The sequence below is a fragment of the Ornithorhynchus anatinus genome, chromosome X3 (genome assembly GCF_004115215.2).
Source record: "Ornithorhynchus anatinus isolate Pmale09 chromosome X3, mOrnAna1.pri.v4, whole genome shotgun sequence".
Taxonomy (NCBI): Eukaryota; Metazoa; Chordata; class Mammalia; order Monotremata; family Ornithorhynchidae; genus Ornithorhynchus; species Ornithorhynchus anatinus.
The window spans coordinates 33,849,761-33,863,336 of record NC_041751.1 but is presented as its reverse complement, the minus strand read 5'-3'; the positions used below and the strand labels follow the sequence as shown (position 1 = coordinate 33,863,336).

Below are 13,576 nucleotides of genomic sequence, written 5' to 3'. Positions count from 1 at the left end.
TCGTGCCCCGATCGCGTCGCGATAGCGTGAGCGATTGGACGATGGCATCCACTAGACGCAAGCGCCTGAAAACGGAGTCGGGGGCCCAAGGGGATCCCACGCGATTAGGGGGTCGGATCCCGTCGATCCATCAGACCGTCGGAGGTTATGGAGAGGAGGGTCGTGACCCGGACGCCCAAGGGGCGATGTCGCGATAGTGGGGGGGGGGGGGGGGTTCTGTCGCGATACGTTCGCCTGACGTCCGGCGTCTCTCGCGGTTTCAGGGCGTGGGCCGCCGCTACGCCCACGTGGTGCTCAGGAAGGCCGACATCGACCTGACCAAGCGGGCCGGGGAGCTGACGGAGGACGAGGTGAGGAGCGCCCGGCGGGTCCCGTCCGCCTCCCCCCCAGCCCCCACCCGGCGCTTAGCACAGCGCCCCGCGCCCGCGGCGGGAGCTCGGGAAACAGGCGAGACGCCTCGCGGCCCCACCGGTGGCCTCGTTCCCGACCGTCCCGCCGCTCGGTAGCGGGACGGAAGACGGCGGCGTCGCGCACGCGGCAGACACGGATGAAATACCGCCATCGGGAGCGCGGCGTGGGCGCTTAACGAGTAGCGCGACGGCGAGCCCGGTGCTTTGCACGCGGCGCTAAGGAGCGGCACGGTCGGGGACCTCATCTGGGGCCCGATCCGCGTCCGACCCGACGAGCTTCTGTCCCCGGCGATGAGAACGGCGCCCCGCACGTAGTGAGCGCTGGACGAGCCCCCGGAAGGCGGTGTCGAACCCGCCGGGCCGGGGTGGAGCCCGGCGCTCAGCACAGAGTAAGCGCCTGACGAGCCACACGGTCGCCAGCCCCGTCCAAGACAGAGTCCGACCCGAGGAGCTTCGCTCAGGACGGGGCGAGCGCTCCGCAAGCGCCGTCGTTTCGAGCCGCGGGTCGGTCCCACCCCGCCCGCCTCCGTCCCCCCCAGTGCTGCGCGCATACCGAACGCCGAACAAGCGCCGTCCTCCCGACCCGAAGACCCCCCGCGTCCCCCCCGGCGCTCGGGAAGGCGCGTGGCGCCTCGTGGGCGCTCAGCAGACAGCCCTCGGGATCCCGGCCCCGCCACCCGTCTGCCGCGTGGCCTCGGGCCGCCCGCCTCGGTTTCCCCGGGCCTCGGTCTCCCCGTCTGTCAGATGGGGGTGAGGTCTGGGGGACCCCCCCCCCCCCCGGATCAGCTCGTATGAATTCACGTCGGTATTTAAGCGCTCACTACGTGCGGAGCACCGTACTACGCGCTGGGGGAGATGGTTCATCAGGTTCCACGTCCAGCGTGGCTCAGCGGAAAGGGCTTGGGAGTCAGAGGTCACGGGTTCAAATCCCGGCCCGTCAGCCGCGTGACCGTGGGCGCGTTCCCTTCTCTGGGCCTCAGTGACCTCATCTGCCAAACGGGGATCAACCGTGAGCCCCACGCGGGACGACCCCGCGTCTCCCCCGGCGCTCAGAAGGGCGCTCGGCCCGTAGTAAGCGCCCGACGGATACCGACGTCATCACGTGGGGCTCACGGTCGCATCTCCCGCCGGGCGCTCGGAACGATGCTCGGCACACGGCGCGTAGACATGGTGATTTTTACCGCCGTTTCCTCATCTCCGCGATCATCATCATCACAAGGACCTCGGGTCTCGCCCAACGCTTCGAACGGCGTCTGGCACGGAGCGGGCGCATCGTTGCCGAGCCCCACAGGCGACCACCCGACGAGGTTGCGTGTCCGTCGTCGTCCCCCCCCGGGGCGCTTAGAACAGTGCTCGGCCCCGTAGTAGGCGCTTCGCGGAGGCCGTCGTCGTGCCGCGTGAACGGTGTGAAATAATTCTCTATCGGAATCGTTATTTCCCCGGGGGGGCAGGTGGAGCGCGTCATCACCATCATGCAGAACCCGCGGCAGTACAAGATCCCGGACTGGTTCCTCAACCGGCAGAAGGACGTCAAGGACGGAAAATACAGCCAGGTCCGGGGCCCGGGGGGCGGGACGGGGCCCCGGGCGTTCGGGGAAGGCTATTTAACGAGCGCCTACCCCGTGCGGAGCGCCGGACTAGACGCTCGCAAAGGACCCGACACAAAAGACGGCCGGGGTGGGGGGGCGGGCCTCGGCCATTCATCCATCCGTGCGTCCGTGGGTGCAATAAATGCTACTCACGGAGCGCTCACCACGTGCAGAGCACCGGGTTCGTCGCTCAGAAAATACAGCCGGGGCTCGGCGGAAAGAGCCCGGGCTTCCGAGTCGGGGCTCGTGAGTTCGAATCGCAGCTCGGCCACCCGTCGGCCGGGTGACCGTGGGCGAGTCGCTTCGCTTCTCCGGGCCTCGGTTCCCTCGTCCGTAAAACGGGGATGAAGACCGGGAGCCCCACGCGGGACGACCCGATTCCCCCGTGTCTCCCCCGGCGCTTGGAACGGCGCTCTGCACGTAGTAAGCGCTCAACAAATACCAGCATCATTATTATTATTATTATTACTGTGCCGTTCATTCATCTACTCCCCCATTCATTCCATAAGCGCTATTTATGGAGCGCTCACCACGTGCAGAGCACTGGGTTCATGGCTCTGAAAATACGGGCGGGGGGGCGGAGACCATCTGCCATTCATTCGCCTGCTCGTTCGTTCATCCAACAGACGCTACTCATTGAGCGCTCCCCGAGCGCGGAGTTCAGCGGGTCCCGCCCGGCAGAAGGGCGGAAGATTCAGCGGGGGGCCGGGGGGGAGCTGGGCCGATTCAGTACTATTTATTGAGCGCTTACCGTGGTGCGGAGCGCTGGGGGATGCACGGCCCGGGGGCGTCCGAGGCGGCGGGTTCCGATCCCGCCGCCCCTCCGCCGGGCGGCCTCGGGCGAGTCGCGTCTCCGGGCCTCGGTCGCCTCACCCGTCGAAGGGGGGTGAGGACCGGGAGCCCCACGGGCGCTCAGAACAGCGCTCGGCACGTAGTAGTCGGCGCTCCCCCGTCACCGTGGTCATTACCGGTCCAGGGTTCGGGGGCGGCGCCCGGCACACAGTCGGCGCTTCACCGCCACCGTCGCGATGGCGACGACGGTGCCCGCGGGGACGGGCGGGGAGAGAAGCAGCGTGGCTCAGTGGAAAGAGCACGGGCTCTGGAGTCAGAGGTCATGGGTTCGAATCCCGGCTCGGCCACTTGTCGGCTGTGTGACTCTGGGCGAGTCACTTCACTTCTCGGTGCCTCAGTTCCCTCATCTGTAAAATGGGGATAAAGACTGTGAGCCCCACGTGGGACGACCCGATTCCCTTGTGTCTACCCCGGCGCTTAGAACGGTGCTCGGCACATAGTGAGCGCTTAACCAATACCAACGTTATTATTATTATTAGGGTCTCCGTGGCCCGGGTCGCCGTTCCCGGCGCCCGGTCCGGCGAAGCGCTCAGTAGATGGGACGGTGGCCACCGTACAAGGCGGGGCCCGGGAGAGGGACCCGCCCAAGCGGAGGGACGGGGAGCGTACGGGACGCCCCCGTGACCCCCCCCCCCCCGCCGCCTCCCCCCCGGGACAGGTGCTGGCCAACGGACTGGACAACAAGCTCCGGGAAGACCTGGAGAGGCTGAAGAAGATCCGGGCCCACCGGGGCCTCCGCCATTTCTGGGGGTGAGTGTGCAGGACGCCCCGGGCGGGGGGGGACGGACGGGGGGCGGCCGGCGGCTCCCCCGTGCCTCGGTCCCCTCGTCCGTCCGGGGGGGGGGGGGGGGCGGGGGCCGGGAGCCCCACGGGGGGCCGCCCCGCGACGGCGCCGGGAGCGAGCGCCGGCCGCGTACCGACGTCCCTCCCGTTCCCGCCCCCCGACAGGCTGCGGGTCCGGGGCCAGCACACCAAGACCACCGGCCGCCGGGGCCGCACCGTGGGCGTCTCCAAGAAGAAGTAGAGGCCGCGGGACGTGTGTCCCGTCCCCCCGTCCCCCCCCCCTTCAATAAAACGAGACAGAAGCACGTACCGGACGTCCCCGCCGCCTGATTTCGGGGGGGTGGAGCCGCGGGAGGGGGCGTCCTCGCGGTAGCCGGCGGGGCGGTTACTGGGGCGGCTCCCTTAAGCCTCTCCTCTGTTGGAGGGGGATAACCGCCAAAGGGCGTCCTCCCGGTAGCCGGCGGGGCGGTTACTGGGGCGGCTCCCTTAAGCCCCTCTTCTGTTGGAGGGGGATAATGGCCCAAGGGCGTCCTCCCGGTAGCCGGCGGGGCGGGTACTGGGGCGGCTCCCTTAAGCCCCTCCTCTGTTGGAGGGGGATAACCGCCAAAGGGCGTCCTCCCGGTAGCCGGCGGGCGTCCTCCCGGTAACCGCCGCGCGACGACGATCAGTGACGACGACGACGACGACGGGACGGGCTAAGCGCTTACTGAGAAGCGGCGCGGCTCGGTGGAAAGGGCCCGGGCTCGGGAGTCGGAGGTCATGAGTTCGAATCCCCGCTCCGCCACTTGTCAGCAGAGTCACTTCACTTCTCCGGGCCTCAGTTCCCTCGTCTGTAAAATGGGGATGAAGACCGTGAGCCTCACGCGGGACGACCCGATTTCCCCCGGGTCTCCCCCGGCGCTTACCACGGCGCACGGCACGTGGGAAGCGCTTAACGGATACCGACGTTATCATCATCGTTATTATTATCGATTATTATTACCGGGTGCCGAGCGCCGGGATGACGACAAGATAACGATGCTATCCGTTAAGCGCTCACGAGGGGCCGCGCCCCGGGGGCGGGAGGGTTAAGGACGTCCGATGCTGCGTCCGATCCTACTTACTGAGCGCTCCCGGTGCATTCGAGCCTACTCGCTGAGCGCCGGCCGGGCGGGGTGACGTCCCCCACCCGGGGAGCCGGGGCGAGCGACTGGTCCGAGCGCGCGGGAGGCGCTCGGTAAATAGGCCGTCGCGGCGGAGGGGCGGACCGCGTGCGGAAACGCAATGACGGCCGGCTATTTACCGAGCACCCACCGTGCGCAGAGCACCGTGCTGAGCGCCGGGGCGAGGAGGCCCCCCCCCCCCACCCCGGGGAGGAGGCGGGTCTTCGAAGGGGGCGCTCAAACAGTAACAGGTGACGGTAGGAGGCGCCGACTGCGGGCGAAGCGCCGTCCTAAGCGCCGGGAGGGGGGTTCCGAGGTCGCCGGGCCGGTGGGCGGCGGGATTCGAACCCGGGACCGGGGACTCCCCGGCCCCGCCCCCTCGGGCCACGGCGTCCGTCGGGCGCTCGCTACGCGCCCGGCCCCGGGCCTCCCCCCACCGTGACGGGGCGGTGTCGGGGCCGGGGCCCGGCAGGGTCGGGGGTGGCGGGTTCGAATCCAGCGGGGCTCGGCGGCAAGAGGCCGGGCCCGGGAGGGTCACGGGCCGCGGGTCCGAGTCCCGCCTCCTCGTCGGACGCGTGACCCCGGGCCGGTCGCTTCGCCCCTCCGGGCCTCGGTCTCCTCCCCCGTGACGTGGGGACGAAGCCCGGGGGACAAACCGACGACCTCGCCTCTCCCCCGGCGCTCAGCACAGTGCCGGGCACAGAGGAGGCTTTTCGCAAATAGCAACGTCATCGTCACGACGCTCCGGGCCTCGGTCTCCTCCTCCGTCAAATGGGGACGAAGCCCGGGGGACAAACCGACGACCTCGCCTCTCCCCCGGCGCTCAGCCCGGTGCCGGCCACAGAGACGGCGCCTCGCGAACGCCCAGATCGTCACGACGACGCTCCGGGCCTCGGTCTCCTCCTCCGTCAAATGGGGATTCATTCAATAGTATTTATTGAGCGCTTACTATGTGCAGAGCACCGTACTAAGCGCTCGGGACGAACAAGTCGGCCACAGATAGAGACGGTCCCCGCCGTCCGACAGGCTCACGGTCCGATCGGGGGAGACGGACGGACGAGGACGACGGCGACGGATAGAGTCGAGGGGAAGGACGTCTCGTAAAAACCGATGGCGACTAAATAGAATCGAGGCGACGTACGATTCGTTAACAAAATAAATAGGGTGACGGAAATATATACAGTCGAGCGGACGAGTACGGTGCCGTGGGGATGGGAAGGGAGAGGTGGAGGAGCAGAGGGAAAAGGGGAAAATGAGGCTTTAGCTGCGGAGAGGTGAAGGGGGGATGGCGGAGGGAGTAGAGGGGGAAGAGGAGCTCGGTCTGGGAAGGCCTCTCGGAGGAGGTGATCTTTAAGTAGGGTTTCGAAGAGGGAAAGAGAATCGGTTTGGCGGAGGCGAGGAGGGAGGGCGTTCCGGGACCGGGGGAGGACGCGACCCGGGGGTCGACGGCGGGACGGGCGAGACCGAGGGACGGCGAGGAGGCGGGCGGCGGAGGAGCGGAGCGTGCGGGGTGGGCGGTGGAAAGAGAGAAGGGAGGAGAGGTAGGAAGGGGCGAGGTGACGGAGAGCCTCGAAGCCTAGAGTGAGGAGTTTCCGTCTGGAGCGGAGGTCGACGGGCAACCACCGGAGTCGTTTAAGAAGGGGAGTGACACGCCCAGATCGTTTCTGCGGGAAGACGAGCCGGGCGGCGGAGTGAAGAATAGACCGGAGCGGGGCGAGAGAGGAGGAAGGGAGGTCGGAGAGAAGGCCGACACGGTAGTCTAGCCGGGATATAACGAGAGCCCGTAACGGTAAGGTAGCCGTCTGGGTGGAGAGGAAAGGGCGGATCTTGGCGATATCGTAGAGGTGAAACCGGCAGGTCTCGGTAACGTATAGGACGCGTGGGGTGAACGAGAGGGACGAGTCGAGGACGACACCGAGATGGCGGGCCCGAGAGACGGGAAGGACGGTCGTGCCATCCACGGTGATAGAGAAGTCCGGGAGAGGACCGGGTTCGGGAGGGAAGATGAGGAGCTCGGTCTCGCTCACGTCGAGTTTTAGGCGGCGGGCCGACATCCAGGCGGAGACGTCCCGGAGGCGGGAGGAGATGCGAGCCCGAAGGGAGGGGGAGAGGACGGGGGCGGAGATGGAGATCTGCGTGTCATCTGCACCGGGAGGAGCCCCCCGGGGCCAACCTCATCACCCTGCGTCTCCCCCGGCGCTCAGCACAGTGCCGGGCACGGAGTGGGCGCTTCGCAAACACCCAGATCGTCACGACGACGCTCCGGGCCTCCGTCTCCTCCTCCGTCAAATGGGGATGAAGCCCGGCAACCCCACGGGAGACCGACCCGACGACCTCGCGTCTCTCCCCCGGCGCTCGGCACAGGGCCGGGCACAGAGTCGGCGCTTCCGAAAAACCGTCGTCGTCACCGGCGCTCTGCACCAAGTGCTCCATGAACACCCAAATTCTTCTCCTCCTCCTCCTCCTCGTCTGGGCCTCAGTCTCCTCATCTGTGACATGGGGGTGAGGCCCGTGACCCCCCCCGGGGGACAGACCGACGACCTCGCGTCTCCCCCGGCGCTCAGCACACTGCCGGGCACAGAGTCGGCGCTTCGCAAACACCCAGATCGTCACGACGACGCTCCGGGCCTCGGTCTCCTCCTCCGTCAAATGGGGGCGTCTCTCCCCGGGCGCTCAGCACAGTGCCGGCCACAGAGTGGGCGCTTCGCCAGCACCCAAATTCTTCTTCTTCTCCTCTGGGCCTCGGTCTCCTCCTCCGTCAAATGGGGGCGTCTCTCCCCGGGCGCTCAGCACAGTGCCGGCCACAGAGTGGGCGCTTCGCCAACACCCAAATTCTTCTTCTTCTCCTCTGGGCCTCGGTCTCCTCCTCCGTCAAATGGGGGCGTCTCTCCCCGGGCGCTCAGCACAGTGCCGGCCACAGAGTGGGCGCTTCGCCAACATCCAAATTCTTCTTCTTCTCCTCTGGGCCTCGGCCTCCTCCTCCGTCAAATGGGGGGGGGGTGTCTGTCCCCGGGCGCTCAGCACAGTGCCCGGGCCCCCGAGCGAGCGCCTCCAAGACACCATCACCGTCCCCAGCGCTCAAGCGCCGCACCGACTCCGGCGTCGTCCCTTTCTCCTTCTTCTCCTTCTTCCTCCCGGTGCCTCGGTCTCCCCCTCCGTCCCATGGGCGCGGGGGCGGGGCGGGGGGGCGCTCAGCACAGCGCTCCGCACAGGGAGGGGGAGGGGCGGCGGGCGGGGGGGGAGGGGGGGAGGAGGCGGAAGCGGAAGCCGGAGGGAGGGAGGGGGAGGGGCGGGGGGGGTCACGCGGCTTAACCCCTTCGCCCTCCCCGCCCGACGCCGCCGGGGACTGCGCTGGACGCCCCCCGCCTGCCTCCCTCCCTCCCTCCCTCCATTCATTCATCCGTTCAGTCATTCATTCATTCATTCGACCACGCAGCAGGAGGAGGAGGAGGAGGAGGAGGAGAAAGAGGAGGGAGGAAGGAAGGAGAAAAAGAGGAGCTTAGCGCAGGGCCGCGCCCCTCCCCCTCCTCCCTCCCCCTCCTCCCCCCTCCTCCCTCCCTCCCCCTTCCCACCCCCCCTGCTCCCCTCGCCCCTCCCCCCCCCGACTCCCCTCCCCCCTCCCGACTCCCCTCCCCCTCCCCCTTCCCCTCCCTCCCACCTCCCCTCCCCCCCTTCCCTCCCCCCTCCCCCTCCCCCCAGCTCCCCTTGCCCCCCCTTTCCCCTCCCCCCCCCCCTCCGATTCCCCCCCCCCCAGCTCCTCCTGTCCCTCCCTCCTTTTCCCTCCCTCCTTTTCCCTCCCCCCCGCGGCGATGCGGCGTCGGGTGTCGCCCCCTGGCGGCGGTCGGGGTCGTCACGTGCGGGTCCGGGCCCGGGCCCGGCCGGCGCTGCTGCTCCCCCTGGCGGCGCTGGGCGGTTGGGCGCTGCTGGGCCCGGGGGGTTGGGCGGAGGAGCTGCTGGCGCTGTGGGTGTCGCGGGGGGCGGGCCCGGCCCCCGCCCCCGGCCCCGGCCCCGCCCCCCTGCCGCCCCCTCCCCGCCTCGCGGGGGTCCCCCCGGGGGTGCCGGCGCCGTGCGGCCGGCGGGGGGCGCCCTTCCTGCTGGTGCTGGTGAGCAGCGCCCCGGCCCACCGCGCGCGGCGCGAGGCCATCCGGGCCACGTGGGGGTCGCGGCGGCGGGCGCGCGGGCGGCGCGTGCGCACGCTCTTCCTGCTGGGGCGCGAGGGCGCGGCCGAGGCCCTGGCGCGGCGCGACGTGGTGGCCGCCGACTTCCGCGACGCCTACCGCAACCTGACGCGCAAGACGCTGAGCGGGCTGGCCTGGGCGGCCGCCCGCTGCCCCGGCGCCCGCTACGTCCTCAAGACGGACGACGACGTCTACGTCAACGTGGGGGGCCTCGTCGACGAGCTGCTCGCCCGGGAGGGCCTCCGCGGCGGCGACGGCGGCGACGGCGACGGCGACGACGACGGGGGCGACGACCGCCGGGACTCCCGGGACGCCTCTCGCGACGACGGCGGAGATGGCGGCGACGTCTCTCGGCTCCGCGACGCCCCTCGCGGCGACCCCTTCGCGCCTCGCGGCGACGACGGCCGCCGGGACTCCCGGGACGCCTCTCGCGACGACGACGGAGATGGCGGCGACCCCTTCGCGCCTCGCGGCGACCCCTTCGCGCCTCGCGGCGACGACGGCCGCCGGGACTCCCGGGACGCCTCTCGCGACGACGACGGAGATGGCGGCGACCCCTTCGCCCCTCGCGGCGACCCCTTCGCGCCTCGCGGCGACGACGGCCGCCGGGACTCCCCGGACGCCTCTCGCGACGACGACGACGGCGGCGACGTCCCTCGGCCCGGCGACGCCCCTCGCGGCGACCCCTCGGCGCCTCGCGGCGACGCCCCCGGCCGCAACGACGACGGAGAGGGCCGCGGCGCCCCCCGGGGCGACGACCCTCTCACGCCCGGCGCCGACCGCCGGCGCGCCCCCCGGGGGGCGGCCGGGCGCCCCCCGCTCTACCTGGGCCGCGTGCACTGGCGCGTGTGGCCGTCGCGCGAGGCGGGCGGGCGGCACGAGGTGTCGGAGGCCCTGTACCCGCCGGGCCTGGGCCCCTTCCCGCCCTACGCCTCGGGCACGGGCTACGTCCTGTCGGCGGCGGCCGTGCGCCTGGTGCTGGCCGGGGCGGGCGCGGTGCCCCCGCTGCCCCTGGAGGACGTGTTCGTGGGGCTGAGCGCCCGGCGCGGCGGCCTGGCCCCCGCCCACTGCCCGCGCCTGGCCGGGGCCGCCCACTTCCCGCCGGACCGCTGCTGCCACGGCCGCGTGCTGCTCACCGTCCACCGCGTGGGGCCCGGCGAGATGGCCCGCGTCTGGGACCTGGTGCGGGGGCCGGGGCCGCTCTGCTCCCCGCTGCAGGCCGCCCTGGGGCTGCTGCGCTGCCGGGCGCTGGCCTGGCTGCGCGGCTGACCCCGGCGCCCCGGCTCCGCCGCCCGCCTGCCGCGGGGCCCCTCTCGGCCCAGGGGGGATGGAGTCCGCGCCCTTCCGTCCGCCCCGGCGTCGGGGGCCCCGTCGGGGCCTCGTCCGTCCGACGGGGACGCCGGCCCGCCGGCCCCTCGGATTCGATCGCGTCTTCCGGGGGCCGGGCGCCACGTGAAGCGCTTAACGGCTGCCGGCGGCGGCGGTGTCGTCTTTTCGATGGCCGTCGGGGGACGCCGGACGGAGGGGCGAGCGGGAGGGAGGAGGGGGGGGGGGCGGGGACCCGGTCGTGCGAGGGCCCCGGGTTCTAATCCCGGCGCCGGACCGCCGCGGGACCTCGGGCCGGCCGCTTCGCCGCTCCGGGCCCCCGTGGGCTCATCTGGAAAGCCGGCGCGCCGGGGGCCGGCCCGGGTCGACTCCGTCCCGGCGCTCGGTAGGGCGCCCGGGCGGGCGGCTCGCGGGGAGCCGGGTTAATAATAATAATAATAATAATAATGATGATGTTGGTATTTGTTAAGCGCTTACTACGTGCCGGGCACCGTTCTAAGCGCCGGGGTGGACACGGGGGAATCGGGTGGTCCCGCGTGGGGCTCCCGGTCTTCATCCCCGTTTTACGGACGAGGGAACCGAGGCCCGGAGAGGCGAAGCGACTCGCCCACGGTCACCCGGCCGACGGGCGGCCGAGCTGGGATTCGAGCTCACGAGCCCCGACTCCGAAGCCCGGGCTCTTTCCGCCGGGCCGCGCCGCGGCCGTCCGCCGGGTCACCTGGGGCCGGTCGCTCCCCTTCTCCGTGCCTCCGTCTCCTCGTCTGTCGGGCGGGCGGGGATGAAGACCCGGAGCCCCCCGGGGGACGCCCCGATGACCTCGGGTCTCCCCCGGCGCTCAGTCCGGGGCCGGGCGCCTGATCGACGCCGCACGGACGTCCCGTCTTGTTCGGTTGCGTCCGGCGGGCGCTCGTCCGTCGGACCCCGGGCCGCTCCCTTCCCTCCTCTGGGCCTCAGTTCCCTCATCTGGAAGATGGGGCCGGAGCCCGGGTCCCACCTCCTCAGTCTGTCTCCGCCCCGGCGCTCGGTACGGTGCCCGGCCCGCGGTACGCGCTTCGCGGGTCCCCGTCGGCTCGTCTCCGCCCCGGCGCAGAGTGGGCGCTTCACGGGTCCCGACCTGTTCGTTCCAAGCCTTCAGTACGGTGCCCTGCACGTAGTGAGCGCTCAATAAATACCACCGAAGACACCATTGAATGAATGAAAGATCCCCCCTCCCCCGGGACCGTGTCCCGCCCGCCACGCCGGCGCTCGGGTCAGCGGCCGACGCGGAGTCAGCGCTTCACGGATCCCCCCTCAAGGCCCGCGCCCAACCCCGTCACCTCCGTCTCTACCCCCGGGCTTGGCGGGTACTACGTTCTTGACAGATAGCGCTATTATTACTTATTATTAAGGGCAGGTACTACGTTCTTGACAGATAGCGCTATTATTACTTATTAGTATTAAGGGCGGGTACTACGTTCCTGACAGATAGCGCTATCATTACTTATTAAGGGCGGGTACTACGTTCTTGACAGATAGCGCTATCATTACTTATTATTATTAAGGGCGGGTATTACGTTCTTGACAGATAGCGCTATTATCACTTATTAGTATTAAGGGCGGGTACTACGTTCTTGACAGATAGCGCTATCATTACTTATTATTAACGGCGGGTACTACGTTCTTGACAGATAGCGCTATCATTACTTATTATTATTAAGGGCGGGTATTAAGTTCTTGACAGATAGTGTTATTATTACTTATTAGTATTAAGGGCGGGTACTACGTTCCTGACAGATAGCGCTATCATTACTTATTAAGGGCGGGTCCTTTCTCCGGGCCTCGGTTTCCCCTTCCGTAAAAACGGGGACGAAGCCCGGGACCGCCCCCGCCCCCCGACGTGGGACCGGGCCCGTGTCCCTCCCGCCGGGCCGCTCTGGGCCCCAGCGCCGCGTGCGGTGCTTGGCGCACAGCGAGCGCTTAACGGGCCCCCTCGTTATTATTCCATCACCTTTATCCGGCGCTTAGCCAGTACCTTAATAAATGAATTAACCGCCCCCCACACACACACACTTTCGCCACTGCACCGCGGCGTGACCCGGGGCAAGCCCCTCTTCCGGGCCTCAGTTTCCTCTTCTGTAAAAGGGGGACGAGGGCTGGGAGCCCCAGGGGGGCAAGGGACCGTGTCCCGCCCGCTTACTTGGTTGGTGCCCCGGCGCTCAGTCCGGTCCTCGGCACACAGTCAGCGCTCAGCGGGTACCGTCGTTAATATTACCGATCCGTCCCATTTAGCCGACGCTGGATAGTGACGGGGTTTGTTAAGCGCTTACTAGGTGCCGAGCACTGCTTGGAGCGCTTAACCGGTACCGTCCTTAATAGTATTCCCTCACATTTAATAATGATAATTTAATAATAATAACGATCCTTAATAATGACGACGGTCTTTGTTAGGCGCTTACTGGGTGCCAAGCACCGTTTTAAGCACCAACGGGTACACTGATCTGTACCTTCCAAGCGCTCGGTACAGCGCTCCGTACGTAGTAAGCGCTCGATAGATAGTACCGAATGAGTGAAAGCACTCTTTTAAGCGCCTGACCGGTACCGTCGTGACTAGTATTATTCCATCACATTTAGCCCACCCTTAATAAAAATGATGATGGACCCCGTTGAGCGCTTACTAGGTGCCAAGCGCTGGTTTAAGCGCCTAACGGGTACCATCGCGAATAGTATTATTCCATCACATTTAGCCCACCCTTAATAAAAATGATGATGGACCCTGTTGAGCGCTTACTAGGTGCCAAGCGCTGTTTTAAGCGCCTAACGGGTACCATCACGAATATTATTCCATCACATTTAGCCAACCCTTACTAAAAATGATAATGATCCCTGTTCAGCGCTTACGAGGTGCCAAGCGCTGTTTTAAGCGCCTAACGGGTACCATCATGAAAACTGTTATTCCAGCACATTTAGTCCACCCTTAATGAGAACGATGATGGTCTCCGTTAAGCGCTTACTAGGTGCCAAGGACCGTTTTAAGCGCCTAACGGGTACCATCATGAATATTATTATTCCGTCACATTTAGTCCACCCTTAATAAGAACGATGATGGTCTCCGTTAAGCGCTTACTAGGTGCCAAGCGCTGTTTCACGCGCTTAACCGGTACCATCATGAATATTATTATTCCATCACATTTAGTCCGCCTTTAATAATAACGATGACGGTCTCTGTTAAGCGCTCACCAGGTACCAAGCACTGTTTTAAGCGCTTAACAAGTACCCTCGTTGATACTGTTCCATCACATTTAGTCCACCCTTAATAA

General features: G+C 67.6%; 2 protein-coding genes across 2 annotated transcripts; both read left to right on the top strand.

The window, feature by feature from the left end:
* Positions 1-197: 197 nt before the first annotated feature.
* Positions 198-3,943, top strand: RPS18 (ribosomal protein S18; the record flags this gene model as incomplete). The annotated part of the gene is made up of 4 exons (XM_029053829.1): positions 198-350; positions 1,862-1,963; positions 3,510-3,601; positions 3,800-3,943. Coding segments are annotated over 4 exons (423 nt in total), but the record flags the coding sequence as incomplete, so codon positions are not given.
* Positions 3,944-8,585: 4,642 nt separating this feature from the next.
* B3GALT4 (beta-1,3-galactosyltransferase 4) lies at positions 8,586-10,498 on the top strand. The gene is made up of 2 exons (XM_029053828.1): positions 8,586-8,737; positions 8,825-10,498. Exons 1-2 carry the CDS (start codon positions 8,586-8,588, stop codon positions 10,221-10,223), a joined length of 1,551 nt encoding a protein of 516 aa, XP_028909661.1. The 3' UTR covers positions 10,224-10,498.
* Positions 10,499-13,576: the final 3,078 nt, after the last annotated feature.